This window comes from Vulpes vulpes, chromosome 13 (genome assembly GCF_048418805.1).
Source record: "Vulpes vulpes isolate BD-2025 chromosome 13, VulVul3, whole genome shotgun sequence".
Taxonomy (NCBI): domain Eukaryota; kingdom Metazoa; phylum Chordata; class Mammalia; order Carnivora; family Canidae; genus Vulpes; species Vulpes vulpes.
Genome location: NC_132792.1, coordinates 93179926 through 93196092, shown reverse-complemented (window position 1 = coordinate 93196092; position 16167 = coordinate 93179926). Strand labels below are relative to the sequence as shown.

Below are 16167 nucleotides of genomic sequence, written 5' to 3'. Positions count from 1 at the left end.
TAAAGTGACACTAAACAGAAGCTCAATAAATATTTGCTGAGTTGAATTTAATAAAACATATTTATGGATAATGTGAAAACGTCACAAGAAGAACACAATTAATAATCTCTCCTGAGAAGGACTATTCCTCATCCAATTAAAATTAAAAAAGCATCTAAGCTTTTATCATAAGTCCTTATCTTTTTCAAATAAAGTAAAAGTTCTAAAAACAGACTCTGAACTTCAAGCATTAAAAATATTACCAGTCTACAAGAGTAACACATCAAGGTAATCAGTGAACTAAGTAAACTGTTGTTTGGCAAAAACTGGGCAAGGAACACTCCCCACTGCAGAACTCATTCAAGTATGCTGAAATGAACATCTTGTATAAAAGTTTAAAGTGTCAAGTCAGAATTTATGAATTATGCTTAAGTTCACAGAATAACATGCTGCTACACTAGTAGACCACTTTTACCTTCAATGTTCTAGTTTTTGTAGGAATAGGTATCAAAAGAATAAATATGTGAGTAATACTTTGCAGATTAAAAGGCATTTTTCACATACATTAAATAAATATTTCAACTACATTTGCTAAAGAGTATGGATGAACTAGTTTTTCACTGTTTCCTTCTGCAAATATTTAATGAGCTCCTATGTGTTAGGCACTGTGTACTTCCTATATGCCTTTTTTAGTCGGCAATTATCCCCCATGGCCACTGCCCCATTTTAACAGTCCTCTACCTAGTTTTCCTGCCAGCAGTCTCTCCCAATCCAACTCTTCCTCCATAGCTCCCTGTTAGCATGGTATACAAAGCCTTTTACAATGACCCTAAGCTACCTTTCCTGTTTCCTTCCTCACCATTGTTATCATCCTCTCACCCCTCTGCTCCACCCAATTCTTTAGCCAGGCTAAACTTGGCCTTTACACAGCTTTGTATTCCTTTCTGACAAATCCAGAATCTCTCACATCCCAGCTCCTGTTACAGCTTCCCTTCTAAGACCTCCCTGATTCCTTCAGAGTTTAGAGAGTCTCTTCAATCACACTTCATTCCCACTTCACAGTAATTATACCTCAGTAAAAAATTTACACATCTGTTTCCTCCATCAGCCACTAGGCTACTTATGGGCAGTGACATGTTTTCTTTATCACTGAATGTTTAAGTCCTATCTCAGTACCAGGCACATAGTAGATGCTCAATAAATATTTATTGAATAAATGAAACAACTGGAGAACAAAGAAAGTGTCAAAATGTGTGCTGCGTACTAGAAACGAGAAGTGTGAGCTAATTTCGTTGGGACAACTTCTTGGCAAAGGTGGTAGGCAGAATTTGAAAAATGAACAAAATCATATAGATGGAGAGGTATAAGGAAAATAACTTTTAAATAAAGCATGTCACATCCATGATTACTTTAGAAAAACAATGCTGTACTTACCTTCAGTTACTCCCCCAATAGCAAGAGAAATAATAGCTAAAACGTTTTCACATGATGAATGATTTATCTACCAACAGAGGAGAAAACAATTTAATTTAGGAGCCAGAGTCCAGACTAGTTTGGTAACAATAAAAACATATCCTTTGACATTAAAGTATCAGAAACAAAAGACAAACCTATTTCTTGCAGAAAATAAAATTACTAAGATGAAAATATAAAAAACGAGTTAACAGTAATAGAATTACTAATCGCAAAAATAGATCAAGTAAATAATAAGGGGGTGATTCACTTAAAATCCAATGATCTTAGGAAGATGGTTACATTAGCATGATTATGGCTACAAGCTAATCAAGTAAACAAGCACTGAGGCCATAACTCAATCAATGACACAGGGCAAAGACAGGGCCAGGGGAATTAACTGCACTGTTGCATCAATATGTCTGAGGGTTTTATTTTTATTTTTTTTAATTTTTATTTATTTATGATAGTCACAGAGAGAGGCAGAGATACAGGCAGAGGGAGAAGCAGGCTCCATGCACCGGGAGCCCAACGTGGGACTCGATCCCGGGTGTCCAGGATCGCGCCCTGGGACAAAGGCAGGCGCCAAACCGCTGTGCCACCCAGGGATCCCTGTCTGAGGGTTTTTTAAAAAAAAAAAAGGGAGGTAGTACTTAGGTTCCATAACATTATAGAAACTAGAACTTTTTAAGTATTCATTATGTGTTGTTTTATATAACCCTGAAGAATGTTATACTTCCTCTTACATGGGAAACTGAGGCTCAGAAAAGCAAAGTAACTTGTGGAATGCCTCATAACATGACTAGGTCTGAAGAAGAGGAAAAAAATGAGTTTTGATGCCAGAATTGTTTAAAAGGAAGGGACACTGTATTGTACCCATTAGAAAAGGATCTAGCTTCTTGGGACACAACCTTCACCTAACCAAGAATAAACTGCTGAAAGTTTTCCTTTCCTTTGTGTGCCCCCTTAATGGTAAATAAATTCAGAGTTTTCAAGTTTAGGTTAAATTTTTCTACCAAAGTTGGATAGGCTCTGGCTATTTTTGTATGCTAATGGATGAGGATGCCACAGGAAAATGAGGGCATGGAATCTGAGTTCCCATGCTAAACATCCTTGGACTAGACCTTTTATGCTACTAAAGGATGTGTCACTGTTTACTGAGCAAAGCGAGAAAGCCCACCTTCAAATTATAGTGCTTTCTTGCTCAGGAAAACCTCATCAACTTTTCTTATATTCACTTGTAGAGAGATTAAGGGTTTACCCCTTAAATTGTACTTGTGCTGTCAAAATGCTTAACTATTACATAACTCCTATACTATGATCAAGTCAGCTTTCATAAAGTAGCAAGCTCACTGCAGAAAAAATAATCTTGTTTAAATATCCATTCTGAGAATAAAAGCAATTTAAAAATAACATTTATTAATTTAGCAGCAAAATTTTGACAATGAAGGAAAACATACTTACAATTTCTTCTTCTAGAACACCTCTGAAAGCTTGGTCAAGGGTACATTTTTTTTCATTTTCACTATTAAAAACAAAAGACACCTGCATTTTTAAACAGCTCAAGGTTAAGTATAAAGATGTGGGCAAGTGTATTTCATGAGTATCAATGCCTTACCTGCCAGGTAATTGGCTGAAGGTATTCAACAATGGCTTGATATTTTTGTTGTTCAGGGCCTCTCTGGTAGACTTCTAGAAAAATAAAAATAGCATGTAAGTGGAAAGATTTTTGCCTATTATTTACTGAAAAACATCACTCTTCAACAGTATGTTTAACTAGAAACACTTACACTTAGGAAAAACTATCAGTCATTCCATCAATAATTCTTATTCAAATGCCACTTAATGATGCAAACTCTAATCACTTTAAATTTGACAAGAGCTTACCAACTAGACTTTCTCATTCCAGGCTTTCCCTCCCTACCATTTCTTTACATATCACATTCATGAAAGTATTCTTCTTCTTTTTTTTTTTTTTTTTTTAAATCTCCAAATGGCTCCTTATTTACAGGCTTTGGTTTTAAAATTTCACAGCTCCCTCTCAAGGTCCTTGATGCTATCACCTTCAATCTATCCAATCTTATTTCCCACTAACATCTAACATACAGTTTCCACTAAGGTCTAGACATTTTTCTTTTAATTTTTTTTTTAATTTTTATTTATTTATGATAGTCACAGAGAGAAAGACAGGCAGAGACATAGGCAGAGGGAGAAGCAGGCTCCATGCACCGGGAGTCTGATGTGGGATTCGATCCCGGGTCTCCAGGATCGCGCCCTGGGCCAAAGGCAGGCGCCAAACCGCTGCGCCACCCAGGGATCCCGGTCTAGACATTTTTTCATTATTTTCTACCAAGCTCACTCTAGTGTATTCATTCACTGTTATTCCCACCTGCTCATGCAAATCCTATCCATTCTTCAAGACCCATCTCAAGTCCCATCTTCTCTAGTTTTGCTCAGCCCAGTCTCTAATACACAGTCAACACTGAATATCTGCTAATTGTCTTAGTCGTAAATGAAAGTCAAAACAATAAAAAGGGGATTCTGACTCAGTAGCTAGAGCATGTAACTCCTGACGTCAGGGTTGTAAGTCAAGCCCTACTCTAGGTGTAGAAATTATTTAAAAATAAAACCTTAAAAAAAAGAAATATGAAAGACAAAAATATTGCAAAGTCTTTCATTCTGTAGAAACTCACATACACTTGGAAAGTTATCTCACTACCCCCAGGAATTCGATTTACACTGGGAAGGTCCATTCCTGACTCTGCCAAGAGTAGACTGTATAATCCTCGGCATATGCCAAGAGTAGACTGTATAATCCTTGGCATATCTTATCTCTTTGTGCTTCAATTTCTTTACCAGTTAAATAAGGGGGCTGTCGGGCAGCCCTGGTGGCCCAGCAGTTTGACGCCGCCTTCAGCCCAGGGCCTGATCTCGGAGACCCTGGATCCAGTCCCACGTGGGGCTCCCTGCATGGAGCCTGCTTTTCCTTCTGCCTGTGTCTCTGCACCGCCCCCCCCCCCGCCTCTTATAAATAAATAAATATATATAAATAAATAAATGTGCTGTTGTAGATGCTTATTACTAACAGCAGCAGTGGCATCACCTGGGAACTTAGAAATACAGACTTTCAGGCTCTATTTCAGACCTACTACACCAGAATTTACAATTAACAAGATCTCCAAGTGATTCCACTGCACATTACACCTTAAGAAGCACGGGACTAGATGATCTCAAATTAAATGGTCCCCTCCAGGACTAATATATTGGATATTTCTTTTTTTTTTTAAGATTTTATTTATTTATTCATGAGAGACATAGAGAGAGGGGTAGAGAGAGAAACAGGCTCCTCACAGGGAGTCCAATGTAGGACTCGATCCCAAACCCGGGGATCACGCCCTGAGCCGAAGGCAGATACTCAACCGCTGAGCCACCCAGGCGTCCCCATATTGGATATTTCTAACAATTACTCTTAGCAGAATTTCAGAGCACCAGGGATTGCAGAAAAATATACAGAAAGAAAACGATTCTGAAGACATAAACAAGACATTACTTGGTTAACAAACGAACGCTCTTTGAATGGGATAAAAAAATAATGTGCACACAAGAAAACTTTTTATTCTGGCGTCACTAAAACTAGGTAAAGCACAGTTAACTATTCAAGTAGTTGAATCATAACTTGAAATATTGGCGCAAATGCTAAAAACAAATACAGGCAAGCAACTTAGAACAGGGTTCTTCATGCTCTGATGGGCAACGTAAAATGAACACTGGGTCTGACATCAGAAACACGAGCGAAGTACATCACCTTACTTGTGGGGGGGGGGGTGTGATCTCAATTTCCAGCTCATCTACCAGGCTTTAACTTTGCCTACTTCACAGTGCTATTCTAAGAGTTAAATACGCTAACATGAAAACGCTCTGTAAGGCTTTCCCCAAAGGCTCAAACTACTCTTCCAAACTGTGTAAGTATAAAATGACATCCAGCAACAATCCCCAAGCTGATCTCTCTGCCTTTTCCTACTTAGGATCTCGTTAATCTCTTGGGAGCGAGATACGGAAGGCTAAAGGCTGGTGAATAAGCGACCGAGATCCACGACTGGGCAGCTGAGGAGGCGGAGCGCGAGCCAGTCCCCTGGGCTAAAATCACTCCCGCCCTCACCCGTAAGCAATTTTGGAGACACCTGTCCGGCAAAGCGAGCACTGCGGAAGAGCTCGACCGCACCGGAGGTCGTGTGCGGATGAGCCCTCCACGCGGGGCACAAAGGCGCCCAGACCGCGAGGTTCAGAGACCTGCAGACAGGAGGACCGAGGCGGACAGCACAGGACGCACGGAAGAGGCAAGTAATGCGTCTTTCCCACCTCCCCGCCCCCGACGGGGCCGGGAGCCGACACCGCGGGGCACACACCTCAGTTCCCGCCTTACTCCAGGGCAAAATTCGAGTATTTTCTGGGAGAGGAGGAAAAAGATAGAGCCAGGTTAGAGCCGCACCCTCCCACAGCCCACTAACCGTGAACCGCGTCCGCGCTTCGGGCAAACTGAAGAGCGGCGGCGTCGGAGACATCTTCTCGGCTGCGCGTGCCCGCCACCGCGCTGCGGCGCCCGCCGATGACGTCAGGCGGGAGCACCGAGATTGCGGTGTCCGAGCGCGGCTAGAGCGGCCTGTGAGCCGAGGGCTAGGCCCGCTGGCTGCCGGGAGCCTCGCTGGTGACAGTTCGGCCGGCCGTTGGCGGGGCTGAGTCAGCCCCAGCGTGCTCGGTCCGGATTCGTGGAGCGCCCTCGGGGTGACGGCATATGGGCGTCCTTGCCCTGTCGGCGTGGTGCTGCCTGGCGGGGACTAGGCCAGCGCGCGCACCTGCGGTGGTTTTCCGGCTTTGGGGAAGCTGGGCGAATGGCGGCGAGTCAGGCTTACTGAGTCGTGCGGGAAGGTCACCTCGGCCTGGGAGTCCAGGGCAGGTGGGTCATCCGGGGGTGCCCCCGGCGGGTGAAGTGGGGGCAGTGCCTGTGAGCCCCGGACGGCAGTCATTCTCGCCGAGGGAATGCTCTCAGCTGCTCTGCTGCCTGGCTGAGTAGTTAGTCCACGGACCCTGTAGCTTAGGAGCAGTTCCCTCTTCCGTGAAGCAGAAATAATGCCCGTTTTACAGGACTGTGGAAAAGCACAAATGAAATAATGAAAGCAAATGTGGCTTCTATGGGACTAGGAGTATCATTGTCAGTATTTTTTTTTTTTTTAAGATCTTATTTGTTTATTCATGAGAGACACAGGCAGAGGGAGAAGCAGGCTCCACGAAGGGAGCCCGACCTGGGACTCGATCCTGCGACTCCAGGATCACGCCCTGGGCTGACGGCGGCGCTAAACCGCTGAGCCACCCGGGCTGCCCCTCCTTGTCAGTCAGTATCTTAGTATCCGTTGACTTTTCTGCATATAGAGGCCCTCTGCCGAGAATTTGCAGTTCTCGGCGCTCATTTGCAAACGGGTGGCACCCGTTCCAAAAATGCTTTCTCCTCAGCAGTTTCCTCCCTTGTCGCCTCACTGGAGAGGCGTGGCCAGGGAGACGCCAAGCGGCACTCACTTTCTCGGTTGGAATCATGCTGCGGGGAAAGCAGCACCGACCTGAACACTCAGTCCTGTTCCCTCCCATGTATACCTTCTCCCTTCATTGGCATCTAATAAGAACACAGGAAGCTTAACCAAAAGATAACTTTGCATAGTTTTGCCCTTAAGTTGGAATTGTCAGACAGTGGTGGCTACCTGAAGCATTACAATCTTGTTTAGGAATCAACTGAATCATTCAAGTTTGAGTGTAGGATTTAAATTCCAAATCGGCTGAAAACAAAACAAAACAAAACCCAAACTTGGTATTAACTGATTTAATAGGTAGCTGATGTAATAAGATTATTATTATATTACAGATGATTATTAACTGGAGCACAGCTAAGACCTAAGAAGTAAATAATTTTTCTGGGGACCCCTGAGTGGCTCAGGGCTCCGGGATCGAGTCCCACGTTGGGCTCCCCACGGGGAGCCTGCTTCTCCCTCTGCCATGTCTCCGCCTCTCTGTCTGTGTGTCTCTCATGAGTAAATAAAAAAGTAATAGTTTTTCTTTTTTTTTTTTTTTTATAAGAATCCAGCGTAAGGTTTCTTGACTCATTCACCAAAGCCCAGTGACTTAGAATTCTCTTTTTTAATTCTGCAAACATCCATTAGGCATTTTGTATATTGTGGACAGTATTTGTTAAATGAATAATAAATATTTGAACAAATTATCGAATGAGCAGAATAACACAGCATAATTCTTTTTTGGGATCTCTAGTTGACATAAATAATTTCAGTGGGGAATCCCTGGGTGGCTCAGCAGTTTAGCACCTGCCTTCTGCCCAGGGTGTGATCCTGGAGTCCCAGGATCGAGTCCCACGTTTGGCTCCTTGGATGGAGCCTGCCTCTCCCTCTATCTATGTCTCTCATGAATAAATAAATAAAATCTTAAAAAAATAATAATTACAGTTTACAATTTCTATCATGAGCAATTTAGATCATAGCTACCATAAGCGACCAAAAGAGAGAATCAGTACCATATTTGGTGGTCAAGGAGCCTTTGTGGAGAAGATAGACTATGAGCTGGTCCTTGAAAACTGGACCTGGCAAAGAGTGAATAGGAGAAACCTTCCCAATGGAAGGAATGGTATGAGCAGAAGAGTGGAAGGGAGAAGGCACAAAGATAGCCATTTATTTTGACTATAACATTGGGTTCTGCACAGAAATAGAGCTGAAGAGTTAAGCTGGAACTAGATTGTATTAATGTTTGAGGCCAAAAAATGTTACAGGTTTAAAAATGGCTTTTATGGGAGCACCTGGGTGGTTCAGTATGGTTAACTGTCTGCCTTTGACTCAGGTCATGATCCCAGAGTCCTGGAGCCTGCCATTCCCCCTGCTTATGTTCTCTCTCCCACTTTGTCAAATAAATAAAATATTTTTTGAAAAATGGCTTTTATAGCAAGTTATTACTGGCAGTATATTTTGGGGTGAAGGAGAAAAATGAACTGTTTTCCTGCTAATTAGCAAAGCAACATCAGATAAAAGAGTAGGGAAAAAAAGGTAATCGTCAGGTGACAATGGGGAGTTATGTTTGATGAGTGCGGATTTTAGCTTGGGATGACAAAGTTCTAGAGATGGATAGTCATAATGATTGCACAACAATGTAAATGTGCTTAATGCCACTGAATTATATGCTTAAAAATAATTAAAATACTAAATTTTATGCATGTTGTACCACAATGAAAACTTGAAAAGAAAACCGTTTTTTTAAAAAGGCAGCAGTCTGCCACTAGATAACTTAAAAAGGGCAAAAACATCAAAAGCATTGGCATGATCTTGAGAACTGAAGATTATATTCACTAAGGCCAAGAAGTAGAGAATGCAGTTTTTGAAAGGTGTGCACCAAAAATCACTATAGTAAAAATATTTTAGCATTTAGATCATGTTAATTAATGCTTTATAATTCCAAATGCACTCAACATGAGGTATCTCATTTGGTCCTCTATATGATATTTTGAGGTGTGTAATATTACCTACAATACAATTATCCTACAATTATTCCATCCATGAGGAAACAAACTCAAAGAGAGGGTTCGTGATAGAGGCAACCAGCAAAATAAGACCAAGAGTTTTGATTCCAAATTTTGTGCTCATTACACTGTTATATTGTCATGAATAATGCTCAAGTTTTACTGAGTACCTCCTTATGACACTTTCTTGTATTTCTATTCCTTACAACAGTATTGCACATAGTTATATAACAGTGAGGAAATAAGTTCATCTGTCCTAGCTCACTTGGCTAGAGAAAGCTAATTTGGGATTTGGGCCTAGCTTTAATCCCAGAGCCTGTATTTTTCTCAAGTCTTAATTCTGAATCATTATCAAACCATAGACCATTATTATGGGACCATTATTTATAGTCCCATAAATTATTGCCTTACAGTCAGATAAGGGTGAGGATCACATTGTTATGACAAAACATTAGGGGTCTTCAAAAAGTATGTAATAACACTCAAAAGGCAGACATCCAATGGCACATAACAACTTCACTTATAGTTTTTGAACACGTGTTTTTCCTGGCGAGGTAAAGTGGACCAGGGACTACCTCTCTTAGCAAATACCCTCCAATGAGAATTCTAGGCTTGGTGGTTTAGGTAAGTTCTAAGTTTTCACATCACTATTCTTTTCTTTGGTGTCCTTTCACTGGGATTCACGTTACCATTGGCTTGATGACAGAAGAGGACCAAGCAGACAGCTTAGCTTTTTTTGTTCTGGTCTTTATCCTGTAGTCTAGGCCTAAGGAAACTTTTTGAGAGGAAAAGTTGAGCAAACAAAATGAGACTCCTGCATTTGGAGTGGAGTAAAACTTCAAAGAATAAAAATAGAAGACAGATGGCACATTGTATGTATTTGGAACTTAATTTTTGTGGCAAAAGGGGAATTATATGAAAAGTATGTGTGGCTACTGTATTTTTATAAGGTGGTGGCAGTTTTCAAGCATTTTATATTGTTAATATTGTGCTAGTCATTTGATACACATTGTCTTACTACCTACCAGGCACAAGTACAATATTACTGGATTATATATCTAGTATTATATTTTATTAAGTTCTAAGTACAGTAAATATTATCTAGTGTACATTGTAAAATCCTATGTGGTAAGCTTGGTTGAACCACACAGATGAGGTGAGAATAGAAGTCACAGAAATGGATGAATAGATGACTTCTTGCCCTGATAAGTACAGCTTCCCTACAGAGTTAGGTAGAGAATTTGCCTGAAATTGTGCCATTGCTTGGCTTGTTCCTCTCTCCTGTCCTAATACTCTCTCTCCTTCCCTTACTTAAGCTTCTCCTGGCAGCACCTAAATGATTTGCCCACAAATTCTTACTTCAGGTTATGTTCTGAAGGTTCTGACTGTTAAGTTTGGGTTTACCAAGAAGCAGACACCAGCATGGGATTAGTGTGCAAGAGTTTATTATGAAGGGAGCAGGAGCAGACAGAAAAGCCCATGGACCACAATATGGACTTGATACCTGTGGAAGGAAAGAGGGAAGGGAAAGGGGTGAGGTAGGAAGTTTCTGAGTGAAGTGCAGCTCCAATATAGGTCTGACTTTGCCAATGAGGACAAGTCAAGTCAAATTTCTTGTCAGAAGAGTCTTGCAGTTTTCCAGAATGAGCCTGAACTAGGACCTTGCCATGCTCAATTATTGACTAGAAGCAGCTCTCAGTAAGTTTGGCCTCCATGCCACTGTGGTGGATCCAGAGGCTAGCTGCTAGGGCTGTTGGTCATTTGTGCTCCCTACAGCAAAAAGATCTGAGTTGAGCATTTTCAGGGCCACCACAGTATCCTAGGGTATTCATATAATAATGTTTTATTCATTCATTTTTGGAAAATATTTTCATTTGTTTATTCTCAACAGTAAATATGAACCTGGCACTTTGTATGAAACAGAAGAATTATTGCCCTCAGGAAGCTTTTGTTATGTGGGAGAGCAGATTTTTTTTAAAAAGTAAATAAAAATATAACAGAATTTAAGCACAACAGCACTCAAGCAATGCTATAAATTCCTGCATAGCATTTATCACACAATGAAATCCTAAGTGCTTTACATGTGTGAACTCCTTTAATCTTCCCAGCAAACTTAAGAGATTTACTCTTTATTAGTCCCAGGTTACAGGTGAAGAACTTGAATGGTGCTGAAGTAACTGAGCCCCCATGGTCACTCAGAATCAAAGGAGTGTGAGACTCAGGCAGACTGTTCTTGGGCAGTATGTAAATAGAATTGTTAGAAAAGACTTCTCTGAGGGAATCATGTCAGTTAAAACTTAAGGGATAGAAAGGCATTAGTTGTTGTATTTGAGAGAGTGGGATTTGGCAGGGGAAAGCAAGAAAACATTCCAAGGAGAAGGTACAGTGTGTGCAGTGGCTTGTGTTAGGAAGGAGGTTGTTAGCATATTTGAGACCTGAAAGAAGGCATTATGGGAGCACGATGGAAAGCATTAGACAGTAAGGTTGGAGAAATGGAGAGGACTGGATTGTTCAGGACTCTGTACTTCACTGGACTTTCATTCTCCTCTATATGGTATACTATAGCCTGGAATCTCATTGAACACACAAAAGTTTGTTTTAAAAGTTCTCTGTTTTTCCATAAATTGTTTCAAAGGTGAGTCATTTGCTTTCATTGGCCACCTTGCTTCCACTCTGGAGCATCTGATTTCCTTCATGTTAGTGGTGATTTCTCATTATGTATTCATGTTTATAAGTGAAGGTCACAATTGCTCAGTCATAATAGCTATTTCAGGGGCTGTTCCACTCCTCACTTGCCATTCCCACCCCCTTTCACCCCATTCTTGTAATAGACAAAACAATGGTGGGCATATGACCGGGCCAAGCTAGCAGTAAGTCTTTGAAATTATTTTTCTGTGTCTGAAAAATATGGCTATCATTAGAGTTCTCTTTTATAAACAGTAGGGAAACCTACTGTGGTTAGTGTTTGTAAGTAAAGTAAGTTTTTGGGAGGGTATCAGGAAGCTAATACAACAAAGGTTAAAGTTTGGGCAAGCCTCAATGGAAGCAAGACATACCATTGGTCTTAATGATGCCCTTGCTAATGCCATCTCCAATGGCTTGGCTCTACTCCTGTGGTTTCTGTGGTCCATGGACACTTGCCATCATATCACTCAACACCCATCACCACACCATGCTGCCACAGCTGTTCTGTATCACCTCGAGTCCTAAAACCTCTTCCTCTAGTTTTGAGATCATGACTGGGAGTATCTGATTGGCTATACTCAGCTCTTGTATTCATGCTCTAGTTTCCAGAGAAGAGGAAAAGTGATACCTGTTCTTCCTTACCTTTTGTGACACACAATTTACCAAAACTGACAAAGAAATAGGACATAGAATACAACTATTTTAAAGAAATTGGGTGTTTAATAAAAACATTTCCAGAGGGGGATCCCTGGGTGGCTCAGCAGTTTAGCACCTGCCTTTGGCTCAGGGCACGATCCTGGAGTCCCAGGATCGAGTCCCGTGTTGGGCTCCCAGCATGGAGCCTGTTTCTCCCTCTGCCTGTGTCTCTGCTTCTCTCTCTCTCTCTCTCTCTCTCTCTCTCTCTCTCTCATTCCCTATGTCTATCATGAATAAATAAATAAAATCTTTAAAGAAAAATTTCCAGAGAGCAAACTCCAGGTCTAGATGGCTCCACTGGTAAATTCTATTATAGAAGAAATAATATTAATTTTACACAAGGTTTTTTAGAGAGTAAACCATGAATAGACATTTACCAACTTGTTTTTTAAGCCTAGCATAATTCTGATTTCACAGTCTTAAAAGTATAAGAAAATAAAATTTTGGACTAATGTCCCTTATGAACTTAGGTATAAAAATTCCAAAAGAAAAAAATCCAACAATACATCAAAAGGTGAGTACGTCATGAACAAGTAAGGTTTATATCAGGAATATAAGTTTGGTTTAATATTTGAAATATATGTAATTCACCGTGTTACCAGAATAAAGGAGAAAAAATATAAGCATCTTTATAGATACAGGAAAAGTGATAAAACTTAACATCCATTCATAATTTTAAAAAAAAATCAACAAAGTAGAAATAAAAAGGAATTTTTCAATCTGATGAAAGGTATCTTAAAAAATCTTAAGGTAACATAATACTGGTAAAATATTGAAATCTTTGCCCCTAAAATCTGGAAGATAATGATGTTCACATTCATCACTTTTTCTTAAACTTTTTTTTTTTTTTTAAGATTTTATTTATTCATGAAAGACCAGAGAGAGAGGCAGAGACATAGGCAGAGGGAGAAGCAGGCTCCATGCAGGAAGTCCCATGTGGTACTTGATTCTGGGGCTCCAGGATTATGCTCTGAGCCAAAGGCAGACGCTTAACCACTGAGCCACCCAGGTGTCCCCACATTCATCACTTTTATTCAACATTGTAATGAAGGCCCTAGCCAATGTATTAACACAAAAACAACAAAAGACAAGAATTCAACAGGAAGAAATAAAGGTGTCTATTTGCAAATGGCATAATTTTTTTTATGTAGGAAATTCAAAGGCATAAAAAAGCATATAAAAATGAACTATTAGTACTTAAGTTTGACAAGATAACAGGATATAAGATCTGTGTTTTGTTTGTAGTAATTCTAAAATTTTGGAAAATAAAGTTTAAAATAAATATCATTTTAATAAGATAAACCACATCAAATGCCTAGGAATGAATTTAATATAAAATGTAAAAGAATTTTAAAACATTGCTGAGATAAAGAAGACTTGAATAAGTGAAAAAAATTAATGATGTTGATGAATTTGAATATTCAATACTGAAAAGGTGTCATTTCTTCCCAAATTGACGTATAAATTCAATAAAATCTTAATAAAAAATTCCAGCAAGCATTTTGTAGAAATTGGCAAGCAAATTTTAAAATTTACAAAGACCTGCAAGGACTTAAAGTAGCTAAGATAATTTTGAAGAAGAGCAAAGAGGAGTTATGCTACCAAATTTGGAGATTTTATATAAAGCTATTGTAATAATGTCAATAAAATAATAAGGATAAAAAAGTAGACCAAAGGAACAAAAGAGAGTCCAAAAATAGATTTAAACAGTTGGTCACTTGATTTTTTTAAAAAAGATTTTATTTATTTATTCATGAGCGAGAGAGAGAGAGGCAGAGACACAGGCAGAAGGAGAAGCAGGCTCCATGCAGGGAGCCCGACATGGGACTCGATCCCAGGTCTCCAGGATCAGACCCTGGGCTGAAGGCAGCGCTAAACCACTGAGCCACCCGGGCTGCCCCAAGGTCACTTAATTTTTAATAAAAGTATAAATAGAATTCAATTTAGAAAAGAAAAATCTTTTTTTTAAAGATTTATGTATTTATTTATGATAGAGAGAGAGAGAGGCAGAAACACAGGAGGAGGGAGAAGCAGGCTCCATGCCGGGAGCCTGACGTGGGACTCGATCCTGGACTCCAGGATCACGCCCTGGGCCAAAGGCAGGTGCCAAACTGCTGAGCCACCCAGGGATCCCGAAAAGGAAAATCTTTCTTTTTTAAAGATTTTATTTATTCAGTTGAGAGAGTGAGAGCAAGCAAGCAGGGAGTGGGAGGTACAGAAGGAGAGGGAGAGAATCTCAAACAGAATCCCTGCCAAGCATGGAGCCCAATGCGGGGCCTGATTCCATGACCCTAAGATCATGCCCTGAGCCAAAACCAAGAGTCCAATGCTTGTTAAGCAACTGAGCCACTCAACATGTTCTGGAAAAGGAGGATCTTTTTAATAGATAGTGCTAGAGAATTGAATATTCACTTGGGGAAAAAAAGAACCTTGGCCTCTACCTTTCATTATGTACAAAAATAACTGAAATTCAGTGAAAAAGAGAGTAGAAAAACAATAGAAAAGAAATGAAACTAAGTTGGTTTTTTTGAAAAGATAAAGTTGACAAACCTTTAGCTAGATAAAAAAAAAAAAACAGACTCAAAAATTAATGAAAGAGAAGATGTTGCAATTGATGTCACAGGAATGAAAAGGATCATGAGACTACTATGAACAATTATATACCACCATACTTGATAACCTATAAGAAATGAGTAAAGGGATCCCTGGGTGGCGCAGCGGTTTGGCGCCTGCCTTTGGCCCAGGGCGCGATCCTGGAGACCTGGGGTCGAATCCCACATCGGGCTCCCGGTGCATGGAGCCTGCTTCTCCCTCTGCCTGTGCCTCTGCCTCTCTCTCCCTCTCTCTCTCTCTCTCTCTCTCTGTGACTATCATAAATAAATAAAAAAATTAAAAAAAAAAAAAACAAATAAAACCTCTTAAAAAAAAAAAAAAAAAGAAATGAGTAAAATACTAGAAACAATTTACCAAGAATGAATCATGAAAAGGGCAGCCCAGGTGGCTCAGTGGTTTAGTGCCACCTTCCGCCCAGGGCGTGATCCTGGAGTCCTGGGATCGAGTCCCACGTCGGGCTCCCTGCATGGGCCCGCTTCTCCCTCTGCCTGTCTCTCTGCCTCTGTGTGTGTGTGTCTCTCATGAATAAATACACAAAGTCTTTAAAAAAATGAATTATGAAGAAATAAAGCCTGGTCAAACCTGTAATTAGTAAGGAGATTAAATTTAGTAAATCAAAAGCCTCCCAATAAGCAGAAGCCTACGACCAGATGGTTTTACTGGTGAATTCTATCAAACATTTAAAGAATTAATGCCAAGCCTTAAACTCTTCCAAATAATTGAAGAGAAGGTAATACTTCCAAATGAGGTCAACATTACCTTGATACCAAAGCCAGAGGAAGACCTGCAAGAAAGGAAACTACAGGTCAATATCCTTGATGAAGACAGATGCAAAAATCCTCCACAAAATACTAGCAAGCCAAATTCAATAGCATTAAAAGGATTATACCCCACAAGTAAGTGAGATTTATTCCTGGAATGCAAGGATATAAACATATGCAAATCAATAAATGTAATAAACGCACCACCTTAATAGAATGATAACAATTATGTGATAATTTCAATAGATGCAGAAAAAATTAAATTCCTTTCATGATAATTTCCATGAAATTCCTCTTAACAAATTAGGTATAGAAGGAATTTACCTCAACATAATAAAGGTCATATACGGAAAGCCCACAGCTCTCATACTGACAGCTTTTCCTCTAAGCTCAGGAACAAGACAAAAATGCTGGTTC

General features: G+C 40.1%; 1 protein-coding gene and 1 long non-coding RNA gene across 2 annotated transcripts in view; one reads left to right on the top strand and one right to left on the bottom strand.

Moving 5' to 3' along the window:
* The window catches only part of THOC1 (THO complex subunit 1), a 55970-nt gene extending 49450 nt beyond the window's left edge, over positions 1-6520 (bottom strand). The window contains exons 1-4 of the mRNA XM_026006552.2: positions 5940-6520; positions 3050-3123; positions 2896-2956; positions 1414-1480 (exon numbers count right to left, since the gene is read on the bottom strand). Of these exons, the coding sequence (XP_025862337.1) occupies positions 1414-1480; positions 2896-2956; positions 3050-3123; positions 5940-5993 (256 nt within the window). The 5' untranslated portion in view covers positions 5994-6520. The remainder of the gene's footprint in view (positions 1-1413; positions 1481-2895; positions 2957-3049; positions 3124-5939) is intronic.
* LOC140595221 (uncharacterized) overlaps positions 5401-16167 on the top strand; it is a 138798-nt gene continuing 128031 nt past the window's right edge. Inside the window, exon 1 of the long non-coding RNA XR_011996739.1 lies at positions 5401-5768. This is a non-coding gene — a long non-coding RNA (uncharacterized lncRNA). The remainder of the gene's footprint in view (positions 5769-16167) is intronic.